General features: G+C 42.0%; 1 protein-coding gene across 3 annotated transcripts; it reads left to right on the forward strand.

Moving 5' to 3' along the window:
* The first annotated feature begins 1,351 nt into the window (after positions 1-1,351).
* On the forward strand, positions 1,352-13,741 carry LOC113116418 (uncharacterized). Of its 3 annotated transcripts, XM_026284577.1 has the most exons (3): positions 1,359-1,514; positions 2,633-3,160; positions 12,960-13,741. In XM_026284577.1, exons 1-3 carry the CDS (start codon positions 1,458-1,460, stop codon positions 13,005-13,007), a joined length of 633 nt encoding a protein of 210 aa, XP_026140362.1. In that variant the 5' UTR covers positions 1,359-1,457; the 3' UTR covers positions 13,008-13,741. The 3 variants fall into 3 exon arrangements, 1 of the variants encoding a protein (XP_026140362.1); XR_003294014.1 differs by lacking the exon at positions 12,960-13,741 and having other exon boundaries at positions 1,352-1,514; positions 2,603-4,732; XR_003294013.1 differs by lacking the exon at positions 12,960-13,741 and having other exon boundaries at positions 1,355-1,514; positions 2,549-4,732.
* The last annotated feature ends 1,108 nt before the right edge of the window (positions 13,742-14,849 follow it).

Genomic DNA, 14,849 nt, shown 5'->3' on the forward strand with positions numbered 1-14,849 from the left:
AGTTTCTTGCTGGATTTGTGCTTTTCCTCTTTGTATTTTTGGTTTCGTTTCCAGCTGAACGCAGATTTATTTCATCGTGAGGTTCGTGGAGTTACTGGAAATGCAAAGGAACAAGTAATAAGTGCCAGAAATATATTCCGGCCAAGTTTTGTTTCAAGTTGTAGTCGAGTTGTAGTAATGAACCAGAACAGGTAGCTCTAGCGCTCCCCCTGCTGGTGACATGTCGCTAAAACAACGATCATTCTTCTGCTCATCTGTGAAATAAACGAAAATATCTCCAGTTCTACAGACCTCCAGCTTTTGATCAGAAGTTATGTTATGCTTTATATATATATATATATATATATATATATATATATATATATATATATATATATATATATATATATATATATATATATATATATATATACTTTTTTTTCTCAGATAGAAGGCGAAATAGGGAAATCTGCATGTTGGAGTGAGATCATGTCTGCTGAAATAGGTCTGTCCTAGGCAGAATTCTTGATTGTACCTCACTAGTCACGTTCAGTATATGTCTCTTCCCCCACCCCATTAAATCATAACCCAAGCATCTCTCTCTTTACTCATTCTCTCTTTCTGATTGTTTACACGGGGCCAATGGCACGCACAGTACTATGACTCTCATTAGCTGCTTTGCCCTAGTTTGCTCTCTCTGAAGTTTCTCTTCCCCTGCTCATTTACCCAGTCCATCCTTTCTCCATTTCAGTTTTCTTCAGTTTTATCTCTTTTTTTGTAGACCCTCTTTCATTCTTTAGCTCAAAGGTGATTAGGAGCTGAGCTGGTAATGGGACTTGGAAGTGCTGATAAGTCTGTTAACTTTAATTAAAGACATTTACGGGGATGTAAAGACATTTAGCCAGAAGCTGAAGACCATTTCTGATTACATCTCTAAATCCTTTTTCTTATGCTCTCTCTCTCTCTCTCTCTCTCTCTCTCCCTCTCTCTCTCTCTCTCTCTCTCTCTCTCTCTCTCTCTCCTTTCATAAGCAATTCCCACAGTCGACTCTTGCCTAATAGTCTGCTCTGTCCAATTTTATGGACAACTAACTTCTCAAATGATTTAGAGTTCAGAAATGCATTTATTTGGTGTTATTTGTTCTTATATGTTCCTTGTTAAAGCCAGAAGCATAACTATGTGGCTGCAGAGAAAAGCATGGACTTATCTCATTGTGATTATAGCTGCATATAAATAAGTGTGTGCTCTGTTTAATCGTCCTTTGTTTGTAAAATTGCTTCTGTGTTTTTGTCAGTGTTTTGACATTTGTTGTGTTTATCAGCTTCTGTCAGATGTTGCTCTCAGCTCTTAATGTCACGCCCTTTTCTGGTCTTGTTCTTGTGGTCAAATGTGAAAAAAGAAGACAAATTTGTGCACTTTAGCTAGCTAACTGTTAAGAAAATGTTGCTTCCTAGCAGCACCATGAAAAAAATATTTTCATGCTTTCATACTTATTTGTTCTGGTTCATATTTCCTCATCTCTCCACTCATGGCAGGTATGATAAATCTATATATGTGTGTGTATCATTATTATTATATTTTAAACTATACATAATATATTAAGATAATATGAGTTTTTTTCACCCACCTTTATGGTTGCCTGAAATAAAGTTGGACTTAAAACTTGAAAAGTTAAATTTCCAATATTATTAATTTAATAATATACACAGAAATCAAACATACATTAGGGACTAGAAGCACTTAAGGGGGATTCTGCATTATCTTAATGAACCACTGAGACACTAAATTGCATTGGGCTTATATTCATTGGCTGATTAACATAGATAACTGCAGCTTACACTATACACTACAGGGGTTCTCAAACTGGGATAAAGAGACCCCCAGGCGACTGAAAGGGGTGTTTAAGGGGGTCTGCAAAAAAAGATTTTACAAAATGTTTATAAAAAGACAGACTTAATACAAAGATATGTTTGTTTAGAACAGTTTTTGAGTTGCAATGGTTTAAAATTAAAAAACGTCTTGATGCATTTGTTTATTACAAACATGCAGCTTTGTGATGTTTTTATAAGCTGTTTGGAGTCTGACGGCACCCATTTACTGCACAGGGGCCATTGGTGAGCAGTGTTATGTGTAAGATGTTTGGTTGGTTTTACCTGCTGGAGCAATGTTGCAAATATTACTTTGTTGCTGCTTTATTAAATAACAGAAGTTGTTTGAAATATGTTGGCTTGTCATCATTTTGAGCCAAATGTACTCTTCATTTATCTGTAACTTTCACATATTAAGAGACTCCAAAAATTATGCAGTTACCAAGTTGTTGGGTTTTAATAGAAAAGCAATGTAACTAGCCTACTTACTGTTGGCTGGCAGTAATAAATATATTACTTTTGAAAGGAGGAAATAGTAATCAGTAATATATTACATTTTATGAGAACTAACCCAACACTGTTGGTGAGCAAGTGACCTAATTCTAAATCTTGTATGGTGTGAGGGTGAGGACATTTTTAGCAAATCTGAATGTTTGGGTGATATGATATGTTTTATTTATTTAAATGTTATGCATTTTCAGCAAAAGAGTCTAAGTGACTTCTGGTGCCTAAAGAGTCTGGTCTATAAACTGTAGGTGATGTATGGAATGATGTGGTCATGGTAGGTGAGGACACATCTGTCACTGTCCTGCTTTGATTCACCACCCACATCTTCTGTACTGGTTACCTGGAAGATGACGGCAGCCAGGGAGGATCGCTGGTCCTATTTGTTATCAGCCAACTGCATCGATGGACAAACAGATGGACGCAGCAGCAGAGTGTTCGGAGGCAGAAAGTTTGGGATCTCCGCAGATGCCTCTCTGACCTTCAGGGCGGCAGCAGCTGTGCAAGGACGCTACTCCTGTGTGATAGAGCAGAGGATTGTTCTTCTCGGCCTGATTAAATGTATGTGTCTGATTTCTCTAGGTATTCTTCTCTCCTTCTCTTTTGCAGTATCTGTCACTCCCACGCCCCCCGTCACAGTGGACAGTACTGTGAGACTGGCAGCTCAGGTGTCTGGGGAACGTGGGTGTCTCCCTCGGGTGAACAGCTACACACTGAAATCTCCCATGGCACGGGAAGTCTGCTCAGCAAGCTGCCTCGCGTCAGCAGTAAAGACAACGGTGTCTGTACCTGCAGAATCTGTGTCCATGGTAACATAGTCTGTCTCAGAACACTGTGTGAATGTGACAGTGAATTGTGAGATTTGGAGATATATTTTTAAAACATGCCAGTCATTTAGTCAATGTTATCTTTGAAAGATTTAAAGGGATTTAATGTAGCAGATTTTTTTCTTCTTCTAGCAAAAAACAAATTTTATACTTTTTTAGAAGCTCTATATACACTATATTTAAATAAACTAATTGTGTCAGTTTTGGATTCACAAAAAATTGACTTTATACAGTTAGTTCTGTTCTTCGATTTATTTTTTCTTTTATGTGTGCTGATATTGGTCCAAATTGACTAATTTTGTTCATTTTTCCTCTCCGTACAGTGGACTCAAATGTCATTCACTGTATTGGGAACAGTAAATGAGTACAATTTCTGTTAAGTCTTGTGACTTTCTCTTTTTTTGTAAGTATTTGCACATTCTTGTTTGTGCATTTGTGGATTTTCAGCAACTCTTTCTGTAGGTTACATTGGTATTTTAGTAGATGATGAGAATGTTTTGTGTAAGTCATTTGGATCATTCACTCAACCAGTTTGTTCAAATAATTGATTCATAGAATGAAACAAAGACAGGCTGCATCCAAATATGCATACTTATCTTCTAGGGTGGCAATATGACTAAATATGGCCACTTCTCTTGCAGTCATATAGTAAAATGATTGCTTTTCAGTGGCTTCATATCACTTGATTTTAAACCACAAAGCGTTAAAACATGCAAATGATAAGTTTTTATTGTATTGTAACTGTGATAAAGACAATAGTCCAACATCTCAACCACTTAATTGTATCTATATAGTAGACAAAAAAATCTGTACATGAAAAGAATGGTACAGTAAAATTCACAGTATTCATAAAACAGTAATGAAAAAAATTTGGATGACTTACTATTTACAGTGAGATTTTGAAGTGTGAATCCAGTTGACACTTTACTATCCCATAATGCAACAAGAGAGGATTTATTAATAGCAGTGAAGAAATGCAACTGAGACTGGCAGCTCACATGACAATGACATCAGGATGAATTTACTGTAGTACTGTACATCTGGATTTCATTTATACTACACAGATTCAAACTATATAGAACATTTTTTTTTTACTTTCACAAAGTAATTACTGCGATTTCACATGCAGCTGTTTTCTTTATTAGTCACTGAATCATTTATTAACCAGTTCATTCCAAAACACTGATTCATTTAAAATAGACCACTATTAGGTGTTGCTCACATAAACAGCGGTTGGTTCTGTTTTGACTTTGTTTTCGCTGATGAGAAACAAAATGAAGTGTCTTTTTACACTAAGTGCAAAAAGCCTGCCTTGTTGGCAGAGGCTATTTACACTAACTCTGCCCAGCAACATGTGTTTGGGGTAGTCAACACTATATACAACGCTTTAAAAATATCACCTTCAGTGGCATGGATAGTTAAGCACATGCATTTCGACACAATTGACCTGAGTTTGAGTACGTCAAACTTTTTTTCTCCCTATTCCAATCTCATATCAAAACCAGAAAGGCATTTATTTTCAATAAAAATTAAGGAAATAATCGAAAACCTGAATGTTATGAAAAAGTATGTGGTAGGGTAGGTGTAGCAAGGGCTTTATTATATCAATAAGATGGCATTAATTTAATAATTTTAATTAAAGGGGGGGTGAAATGCTCGTTTTCATCCTGTTATTCTTGAGTACCTATAGAGTAGTACTGCATCCTTCATAACTCCAAAAAGTCTTTAGTTTTATTATATTCATAAGAGAAAGATAGTCTGTACCGATTTTTCCCGGAAAAACACGACCGGCTGGAGGCGTGACGTGTGGGCGGAGCTAAAGAATCACGAGCGCGAGTAGGCTTTTGCGTTGAGAGCGTTTGGAAGCTGTGACACCGTGAGGACAAAACCGACCAAAACAAACCATGGCTAACAGTCAGATTCAGCGTATATTTATATATATATATATTTTTTTAAGCTGTTCATGTGGAAAGTGCAGTTTGATGACAACATCGCATGTTGTTTACTTGATGTGCTTACGCGCCGATAGCTAAGTTAACAACACAGAGATATTTGAAGCAGTTTTACTCACCGCCTGCGGTTCCAACACACGATCGTGACCCTTTTTCGTTGGGATTGCATTATCCTTAAGAAATAAACGATGTGCAAATCTGTCGTCAAACTGGCCCTTGTTTGTAAAACAAGCATCTTCGAAATGCAGGGAACAAACACAAACACTTGCACAACTCCGTTGATGCTCTGTAAAAAATAAACTCCATCCACTGGTCCCTTAATGCTGTTTCTCTTTTGGTAATCTGTGCAGGGTTGTCTTGTCCTGGCAACCAAAAACACACTTCTTTTGTGACATTTCACGACGCTCTCGCTCTGATCAGTGAATGTGTCTGCTCTGCTCTACGGGAGCGCGCGCTCTTCCGGCAGACGTGCCCTCAGGACCCATATAAGGAAATTCTGCTCCATCTAACGTCACACAGAGCCATACTCGAAAAAAACTTTCCGAAACTTGTGACAAACCGGAAAGAGTATTTTTGGAACAGAAATACTCCTTCAAACGTACAACTTAATTTTTGAAACTTTGTCCATGTTTAGCATGGGAATCCAACTCTTTAACAGTGTAAAAAACTCAGTATGCATGAAATAGCATTTCACCCCCCCCCCCCTTTAAAATTATAATTTACACTCAATACATTATTATTGTGTACTGTTTAATAATGTACTACAATACTGAGGTGCAGGTAATTGCCACTATTTGCAATAAGTACCATAAATTGCAGAAAATCCTAAAGGCTAAAACTCTATAGGTCAGAAAAGAAGTCATATCTAAACATGATCAAGAAGCGCAGGTTTTTTCTCTGGGCCAAGGTTAATTTAAAATGGACTGTGGCAAAGTGGAACTGTTCTGTGATCAGACTAATCAAAATTTGAAGTTCTCTTTGGGAAACTGGGACGCCATGTCATCCGGACTAAAGAGGACAAGACAACCCAAGTTGTTATCAGCGCTCAGTTCTGAAGCTTGCATCTCTGATGGTATGGGGTTGCATGAGTGCGTGTGGCATGGGCAGCTTACACATCTGGAAAGGCACCATCAATGCTGAAAGCTATATCCAAGTTCTAGAACAACATATGCACCCATCCAGACATCGTCTCTTTCAGGGAAGACCTTGCATTTTCCAACATGATAATGCCAGACCACATACTGCATCAATTACAACATCATGGCTGCGTAGAAGAAGGATCCGGGTACTGAAACCAGATCTTTCACCCATAGAAACATTTTGCACATTAGATACGACAAAGAAAACCTAAGACAGTTGAGCAATTTTAAGCCTGTATTAGACAAGAATTGGACAACATTCATATTCCTAAACTTGAGCAACTTGTCTCCTCAGTCCCCAGACGTTTGCAGACTGTTATAAAAAGAAGAGGGTATGCCACACAGTGGTAATCATGGCCTTGTCCCAACTTTTTTGATGTGTTGATGCCATGAAATTTTAAATCAATTTATTATTTGCTTAAAATGATACATTTTCTCAGTTTAAACATTTAAACAGATGATATGTCATCTATGTTGTATTCTGAATAAAATATTGAAATTTGAAACTTCCTGTAATGATGACAGACTCGACATGGGATCCATTTGCAAGCTTTTATTAGAACACTCGTAGTCGTACAGGCGAAGGGTCAGGATCAGCAAACACAGTATAGTAGAGATATCAGAATCGTAGTCAATACCAAGCAGTGGGTCGGGGTAACCAGCAAGTATCACAGTCCGTATTACAATCTGGGTTCAAAGGTAGGCAGCAAAGGTTCTAGGATCGATAATCATCAAGGGTTGGCAACTGGGATAGCAAGACAGGGTATAACGCTCAGAAATGTTAGCCGTGGCAGAAACAAGACTTCGCAATGAGGTGACGCCAAGGTCTGGCTTATATGGCAGTCTCTGATATGGAACACCTGGCCGGTGATCAGTCCAAGGTACGGGGCTGTTGGGTAATGTAGTGCGTATCAGTGTAAGTGAGTGTTTGGATGCCTGTAGGTGTCAGTATTCGGGCGATGGTGCCCTCTGCTGGCCTCTGGAGGGACTCACGGGGTTCGTACTCGTGACAGAGCCCCCTCCCTGCGAACGCCTCCTGGCGTGAGGTGGAGGGCGACGTCGGGGTCTTCCTCGAGGTCGAGGGGCCGGTTTCTCTGGATGTTCTCTATGGAAATCCGTGGTTAAGTTGGGGTCAAGAATGTCCTCGGCATTGACCCAGGAATGTTCCTCTGGACCGTACCCCTCCCAGTCAACCAAGTATTGGAGAACTCGTCCCCGACGTCTTGAATCAAGCAGCTCTCGCACCTGATAGGTCTCCTCGCTCTCCACCTGAACCGGTTGGGGACTCTGCTCACGGGACCTCCCCTCACCCTCCTCCTCAGGGGCAGCAGCGGGCTTGAGCAGTGACATGTGGAAAGTGGGAGAAATACGATATGTGTCAGGCAAAGCAAGGCGGAATGACACAGGAGTGATTTGTTGTGTGATTTTGAATGGACCCACGTACCTAGGACTTAGCTTTCGGCATGGCAATCTCATCCGAAGGTCTCTGGTGGACAGCCAGACCCATTGACCCGGTTGGTAGGTGTGTCCAGGGCGTCGACGACGGTCGGCCTGTTCCTTCAGGCGCCGTACAGCTTGTTGAAGATGTACATGGGCCTGATTCCATGTGTCCTCGCTTCGTTGAAGCCAATCAGTAACAGCGGGAACATTGGTGGGTTCACCTGACCAGGGGAACATGGGTGGTTGGTACCCTAGAACGCATTTGAAGGGGGTGATTCCAGTGGAAGGCTTGATCAGGGAATTCTGAGCATATTCGGCCCATAGGAGAAAACGAGACCAGTCCTCTTGATGGGAGCTGCAGTAGGAGCGAAGGAACCGAGTGAGCTCCTGGTTGAGGCGTTCCACTTGACCATTGGCTTCGGGGTGATAGCCAGACGTGAGACTTACGTTGACCCCTAGGGCTTGAAAGAAATCCTTCCATAAACGAGAGGTGAACTGAGGACCTCTATCCGAAACGATGTCGTCAGGTATGCCGTAAAACCTGAACACCCAATTACACAGGAGTTCGGCGGTCTGAAGAGCAGTAGGGAGTTTGGGTAGAGGTATGAGGCGACAAGCCTTGGAGAATCGATCGATGATCGTGAGTATGACCGTGTTACCCTGGGATAGGGGTAAGTCTGTGATGAAGTCTATGGCAAGGTGTGACCAGGGTCGTTGAGGGATAGGAAGAGGTTGAAGGAGTCCAGCTGGCAGTTGACGAGGGGTTTTGTGCATGTTACACGTCTGACAGTTCTGAATGAATTTAATGGTGTCGGGGTTAATGGTCTCCCACCAGAAGCGGTTCTTGAGGAGATGGAGTGTGGCTGTGATGCCGGGGTGACCGGAGGCAGGAAGACAGTGAATATGACTCAGGACCTGATCACGGTGAGGGGCAGGTACGTAGGTTTTATCCGGTGGACAGGCGGCTGGTGGTGCTTCTTGTGAATTGTGTTGTTCAATAAGAGTCATGATATCCCACTGGATGGGAGCAACCACCACATGGAAGGGCAATATGCGTTCGGGGACTGAGATGGAAGGGTCGTCATCATGGATACGTGACAAAGCATCGGCTTTAGTATTCTTGGAACCTGGGCGATAAGTGACATTGAACTGGAACCGGGAGAAGAACAAGGACCATCTGGCTTGGCGTGGGTTGAGTCTCTTGGCGGAGCGTAGGTATTCCAGATTTTTATGATCAGTAAAGACGGTGAAAGGATGAATAGCCCCTTCGAGCCAATGTCTCCACTCTTCAAACGCTGCCTTCATGGCTAACAGTTCTCTATCACCCACATCATAATTCCTCTCCGCTGGGTTGAGCTTGCGTGAGTAGAAAGCACAGGGATGAAGTCTCTCCTGAGGGCCTGGTCGTTGTGAGAGAACGGCCCCAATGCCAGTATTGGAAGCGTCAACTTCGACTAAGAAGGGAAGAGAGGGGTCAGGGTGATGCAGGATAGGAGCGGTGACAAAGCGTTCCTTTAATTCCTTAAAGGCTTGACGGGAGGCTTCGGCCCAGGTGAGACGATGGATACCTCTTTTGATCATGGAAGTGAGAGGACTGACGACTGTACTGAAATTTCTGATAAAGCGTCTGTAGAAGTTGGCGAATCCCAGGAACCGTTGTAGCTCCTTGAGAGTCTGAGGCTCTGGCCACCTGAGTACAGCAGAGACCTTACTGTCGTCCATAGCAACTCCCCCCGGACTGATGACATAACCCAGGAAGGTAGTGGATGTGGTGTGAAACTCACATTTCTCGGCTTTGGCGTACAGTTGATGTTCGATGAGGCGCTGTAGCACAGTTCTGACGTGTTGAATATGATCCTGTAGGGTGTTGGAGTAGATGAGAATATCGTCAATGTAGACCACAACAAACTTGTTCAGCATGTCCCTGAAGACATCATTAATGAACGCCTGGAAGATGGACGGACTATTGACCAGTCCAAACGGCATAACCCGGTATTCATAGTGACCGTTGGTTGTAGAAAAGGCCGTCTTCCACTCGTCACCCTCTCTGATGCGAATCAGGTTGTAGGCACAGCGTAAGTCAAGCTTGGTGTAGTATTGAGCTGTGCGAAGTTGTTCTAATGCAGCTGGAACCAGAGGAAGGGGATAACGGTACTTCACCGTGATCTCGTTGAGACCACGGTAATCAATGCAGGGTCTTAAACTGCCGTCCTTCTTTTTGACGAAGAAGAAACCAGCGGATGCAGGGGAAGTGGAAGGACGTATGAAGCCTTTCTCCAACTCCTCCTTGATGTATTTAGTCATGGCTTCGGTTTCTGGGAGTGACAGTGGGAACACACGACCCTTGGGTGGATTGTGACCTGGTAGAAGATCAACAGCACAGTCATGGGGTCGATGAGGTGGTAAGGTGTTTGCTTGGGTTTTGCTGAAAGCTGCCTTGAGGTCGTGATATTCCGCTGGTAGGTTGGGAACCTCGAATGACTCCTTGTTAATCGCCAACGAGCGCACTGGAAGAGGAGAAACGGTAGACAGGCATTTTGTTTGACATTTAGTACTCCACTTTATTATCTGACCTTCCCTCCATGATACTAGCGGATCGTGCAGTCTCAGCCATGGTAGTCCCAGAATTATGGGTGTATTAGACGTGGGCAGAACGTAGAACTGAATGACCTCCTGGTGCAGTAAACCGGCTGTGACGGATAGACTTTGTGTAAGGTGAGTGATGATACCAGTTCCCAGTGGACGACCATCTATGGTAGCTACAGACAGAGAGTTAGCACAGGGTATTAATGATACGTTGTTTGTTCTTGCAAACTCAGCTGACATGAAATTCCCAGCCGCTCCAGAGTCCAGTAAAGCGAATGTGGTCACTTGAACGTTGTTAATGGTCAGCTTCAGGGGTACAAACACACTGTTTACTGGATGGAGAGAGTGTAAGGATTCACTCACCAATTTGGATGAGACAGATGAAGGACGTGAAGGACAGTTGACTCGTTGATGACCAGGGGATCCGCAATACAGACATAGACGATTTGCCAAGCGGCGATTCTTCTCCTCAGATGAGAGATGATAGGTATTAACTTGCATGGGTTCAGAGTCCTCGACAGACTGAGCTGCTTTAATGACAGTACTGACATGAGAGCGAGGTTTACGTGAACGCTGCAGATTGTCAATTGCTATCGTCAACTCGATGAAATCGTTCAAACTTCTCCCCTCATCTCGACATGCTAGTTCAGTTTGTAACTCATGACTTAAACCCTTTCGAAACAGAACTTTTAAGGTGTCACTCACCCAGGTCGTTTGTGCTGCCAATGTGCGGAAGTTCATAGCATACTCAGCAGCTGAAGATCTCCCCTGAGAGAGCTCTAGCAAGCGTTCGCCAGCACTCTTTCCCTCCTTGGGATGATCGAAAACCTCACGGAAGCGTGTGAGGAAATCATTGAAGGAGGAGAAGGATGATCCATCCGTGCGCCATACAGCGGTAATCCAGTCAAGAGCCCTTCCGGTTAACAACGAGCAAACAAAGGCAACCTTACTGTTGTTAGTGGAATAGAGCATGGGTTGTTGTTCCACAAACAGCGAACATTGTAGTAAGAAGCCTTTACATTTGTTAGGGTCACCGTCGAATCTCTCAGGAAAAGCCAGTCGTGGGTTAATCTGAGAGGGCGTGGGAACCGCATGTGCAATGGCGGCCGCTTGTGGCGCGGGTGTCGTGACAACAGGACTATGGAGATTCTGAATAGCCTTCACCAATTCCTCCGTGACGGCGGTAAGATGATTTAACTGTTGCTGATTAGCAGCGATCTGACTTGCCTGAGCTGCCAGGTTGGTGCAGAGATGTTCATGGGCTGCTGGATCTTGTCCTGGCGAAGTCTTCTGTAATGATGACAGACTCGACATGGGATCCATTTGCAAGCTTTTATTAGAACACTCGTAGTCGTACAGGCGAAGGGTCAGGATCAGCAAACACAGTATAGTAGAGATATCAGAATCGTAGTCAATACCAAGCAGTGGGTCGGGGTAACCAGCAAGTATCACAGTCCGTATTACAATCTGGGTTCAAAGGTAGGCAGCAAAGGTTCTAGGATCGATAATCATCAAGGGTTGGCAACTGGGATAGCAAGACAGGGTATAACGCTCAGAAATGTTAGCCGTGGCAGAAACAAGACTTCGCAATGAGGTGACGCCAAGGTCTGGCTTATATGGCAGTCTCTGATATGGAACACCTGGCCGGTGATCAGTCCAAGGTACGGGGCTGTTGGGTAATGTAGTGCGTATCAGTGTAAGTGAGTGTTTGGATGCCTGTAGGTGTCAGTATTCGGGCGATGGTGCCCTCTGCTGGCCTCTGGAGGGACTCACGGGGTTCGTACTCGTGACACTTCCAGATCATTGCACTCTGTTTTTATTCAATTTGTACAGTGTCCCAAGTTTTTTGTCAATATTGTGCCTAAATTAACATTTTAGTAGTATTTAATTCAAACAATGTTACAGATCTGAGACTACATTCATAAAAAATTAAGAATATCTCTGCCTTATTATAAACAATGCCTAACTTTCTCTCTGTGTCCCACTATTTCTCTTTCAGTGAAAGCTGTGCTTTCTTTCACAGAGGTGACACATGGTAATAGGCTCTTTTGTTACTGGAATACTATTGTGTATAAAATGGGACCTTTTCCTACATGCCATTTACCCAGCATCCTACTCTAGTCACTGAAACCTAACATTCTCCACCAGGCTCTTTCAACTCACTAAATACTGATTTTTTTTGAATGCTTGAATGGAATTGAATGAACACAACAATAAAATAAACTTTGTCAATTTGTACTGCTTGACCCAAAGCAAACATGGTTTGTTCTTCCCTAATGTTGTGTCAGCAAACAGTTAATCAGGGTTATTACATCTGAGAGGAGAATGTTTCTGAAGAGCTTTCGCTGAGCTTAATAACATAATCCCCATTTTCATGCCTGTCTCGTTTCTCATATCTCCTCATATGACTTTGCTCTGGGACTCATAATGTTATACTCACTTGACTGTGTGAAGAACAAAGAGGCTAGAATGACTAGCAACACAGTGGATTACTGTGTGGACGGGATCAATTCAAATTGAAAATATTGTTCTTGTATCACATTTTTCATGCATGTTCTTTTCCTAGCGCTTTTTGTTTCACACTTTCTCTTGTGTTGAATGAATCTCTTGTCCCCCCCCCCCCAGGTAACTTTACCTTTGTCCACTACCCTGTGTCCTCTACAGGTGTCCCAAGGTCTTTGGCAGCCCTCTCTAGTTCACTGGTCACTTTAACATGTCCCACTGTGCTTGGTGATGTGCTCTACTGGAAGTATCCTGGTTCAAAAAAAAATGGAGCTCATATTCCAGTTTGAACGTTGGAGGCGGAGCTACAACAACCAGACCAAACCCCACCTACATTTGATAGACCCCGCCTCCCTGGCTGCTGCTGGGAACTTCTCCTTCCTGTTAAGCCCGGCCCTGAAGGATGGAGGACTCTACTTGTGCAAGGTCTTCCTGGATGACAAGGCTTTCAGTCAAGCCAACACACTGAGTGTTTTGCATGGTAATATTTCTTTGTATACATCGAAGTCACAACGTTTTGACATGACATATATAATGGCTTCTGGTGTGTGGATACCAGTTTATTACAATCTTCTGTCTATATTTGATGTAATTCAGGAATCTCTATAAAATAATTACACAGTAAAAGAAATTCAATGGCATTTATTCATATTGCAAAATATATATGTTCCACATTTCTAATGATTTAAATTATAATTAAATTATTTATTTATTTAAATCTATATTATAACATTGATAAAATCTTAAAGTTGGCATGTAACAGAAATTGCAATTAATAATCTTTTCTTCCTTATTGTGATGTGTATCTGAGTAAAACAAAAATGAAGAATTATTGTTGTTTGCTAAGTGTGATTGAAGATTACGAGGGCACAGTAATTAAAAACAATTATCTGCACAAATAAATCCTTCATGCTAAATCTTTAAATATAACTTAAAAAAAATAAAATTTAAGTATTGTAATTTACTTTAATCAAACCTGTTTGGTTGGATACATTCTTTGGTGCACTTTTTGTCACTCAAATGAAATAAATGATTTACAAAAAGAAATTATCATATGCAACTCTATATTTCTGTAGTCTTCTGATGTCATTGAATCTTTGAGTGATGCTGTTTGTGTTTTGTTGTTATTTGAGTCAGTCAGTTTATTCAGAATCATTCAGACCAGTTTTCTTGAATGGATCCGAGAATAATTAAAACTACTGAAAGAGGGTGTGAAAATAATAACAACATTTGTATTCTTCTGTCAACCTTTCCCTTCAAAACATTTCACATTTTGTGATTAAACAGTCATTATCAGAGAGAGCACATCAGAACACTCGTTCGCTGACTCTTAATGATGCATGTTCTTGCATCATTGCTCTTGGATTCGTTTTATAATTGCACAGGCGGTTCTATCAATCAATGTAGTTCAGCGTGCAAGAGTCAATCAGTCAGTGTCTGGACTTTCATCTTTCTCACCCGTTCTTAATCTGATCTCCCCCTGTTCTTACTTGAATCTCTTTTTCCCCTCACGTCCTCCCCGCTCTCCTTTTTCTCACTCAATTCTTTTACTTTTGTCTCTTCTTTCTATATATATCTCTCTCCCCTCCCTCTCTCTAGAGTAATGTTTTTTAGTAGGCCTCATTACAGATCTCATTATGTGTAATTACACCTGTCCATGCCGCTGACAATTCTGTGGGTTGTGGCATTACTGTGGAAACCACCGAGCTCAATTAGCTCAGGATTGATACTGCTTTGAGTTTGAGGAGACACTGTACATCAGTCACAGTCAAGCTCATCTGACCGGCTACACCCGGCTCTTTAATGAATATATATCATTTTAACCCTTCGTGTTCATTTTTCCTCTTTCATCATCTGTTTTGCCGGTTCCCTCCTCAGGATACACCAAGTCCTCCCACACCGCTCTTGATCTGAGTTGTTTGAACGCAGAAGGATCTCAAGTTAAAGCTGTAAAGTGGTCGTATGTTCAGGATCCCAGACGCTCTCTGCAGTCAGTTGCTGTTTTGCTGTTCTGTAGTGCTCACTGTGACCCCTGAGACAGCTTGACATTAT

Source organism: Carassius auratus, chromosome 16 (assembly GCF_003368295.1).
Source record: "Carassius auratus strain Wakin chromosome 16, ASM336829v1, whole genome shotgun sequence".
Taxonomy (NCBI): domain Eukaryota; kingdom Metazoa; phylum Chordata; class Actinopteri; order Cypriniformes; family Cyprinidae; genus Carassius; species Carassius auratus.

What these genes read in the sequence shown, in the direction of transcription:
- LOC113116418 (XM_026284577.1), top strand. Translation starts at nt 1,458, where the DNA reads ATGCTTTCATACTTATTTGTTCTGGTTCATATTTCCTCATCTCTCCAC. An exon ending in CATCTCTCCACTCATGGCAG is followed by an intron (nt 1,515 to 2,632) that starts GTATGATAAATC and finishes TGGTCATGGTAG; the next exon opens with GTGAGGACACATCTGTCACT. An exon ending in CTGCAGAATCTGTGTCCATG is followed by an intron (nt 3,161 to 12,959) that starts GTAACATAGTCT and finishes TGTCCTCTACAG; the next exon opens with GTGTCCCAAGGTCTTTGGCA.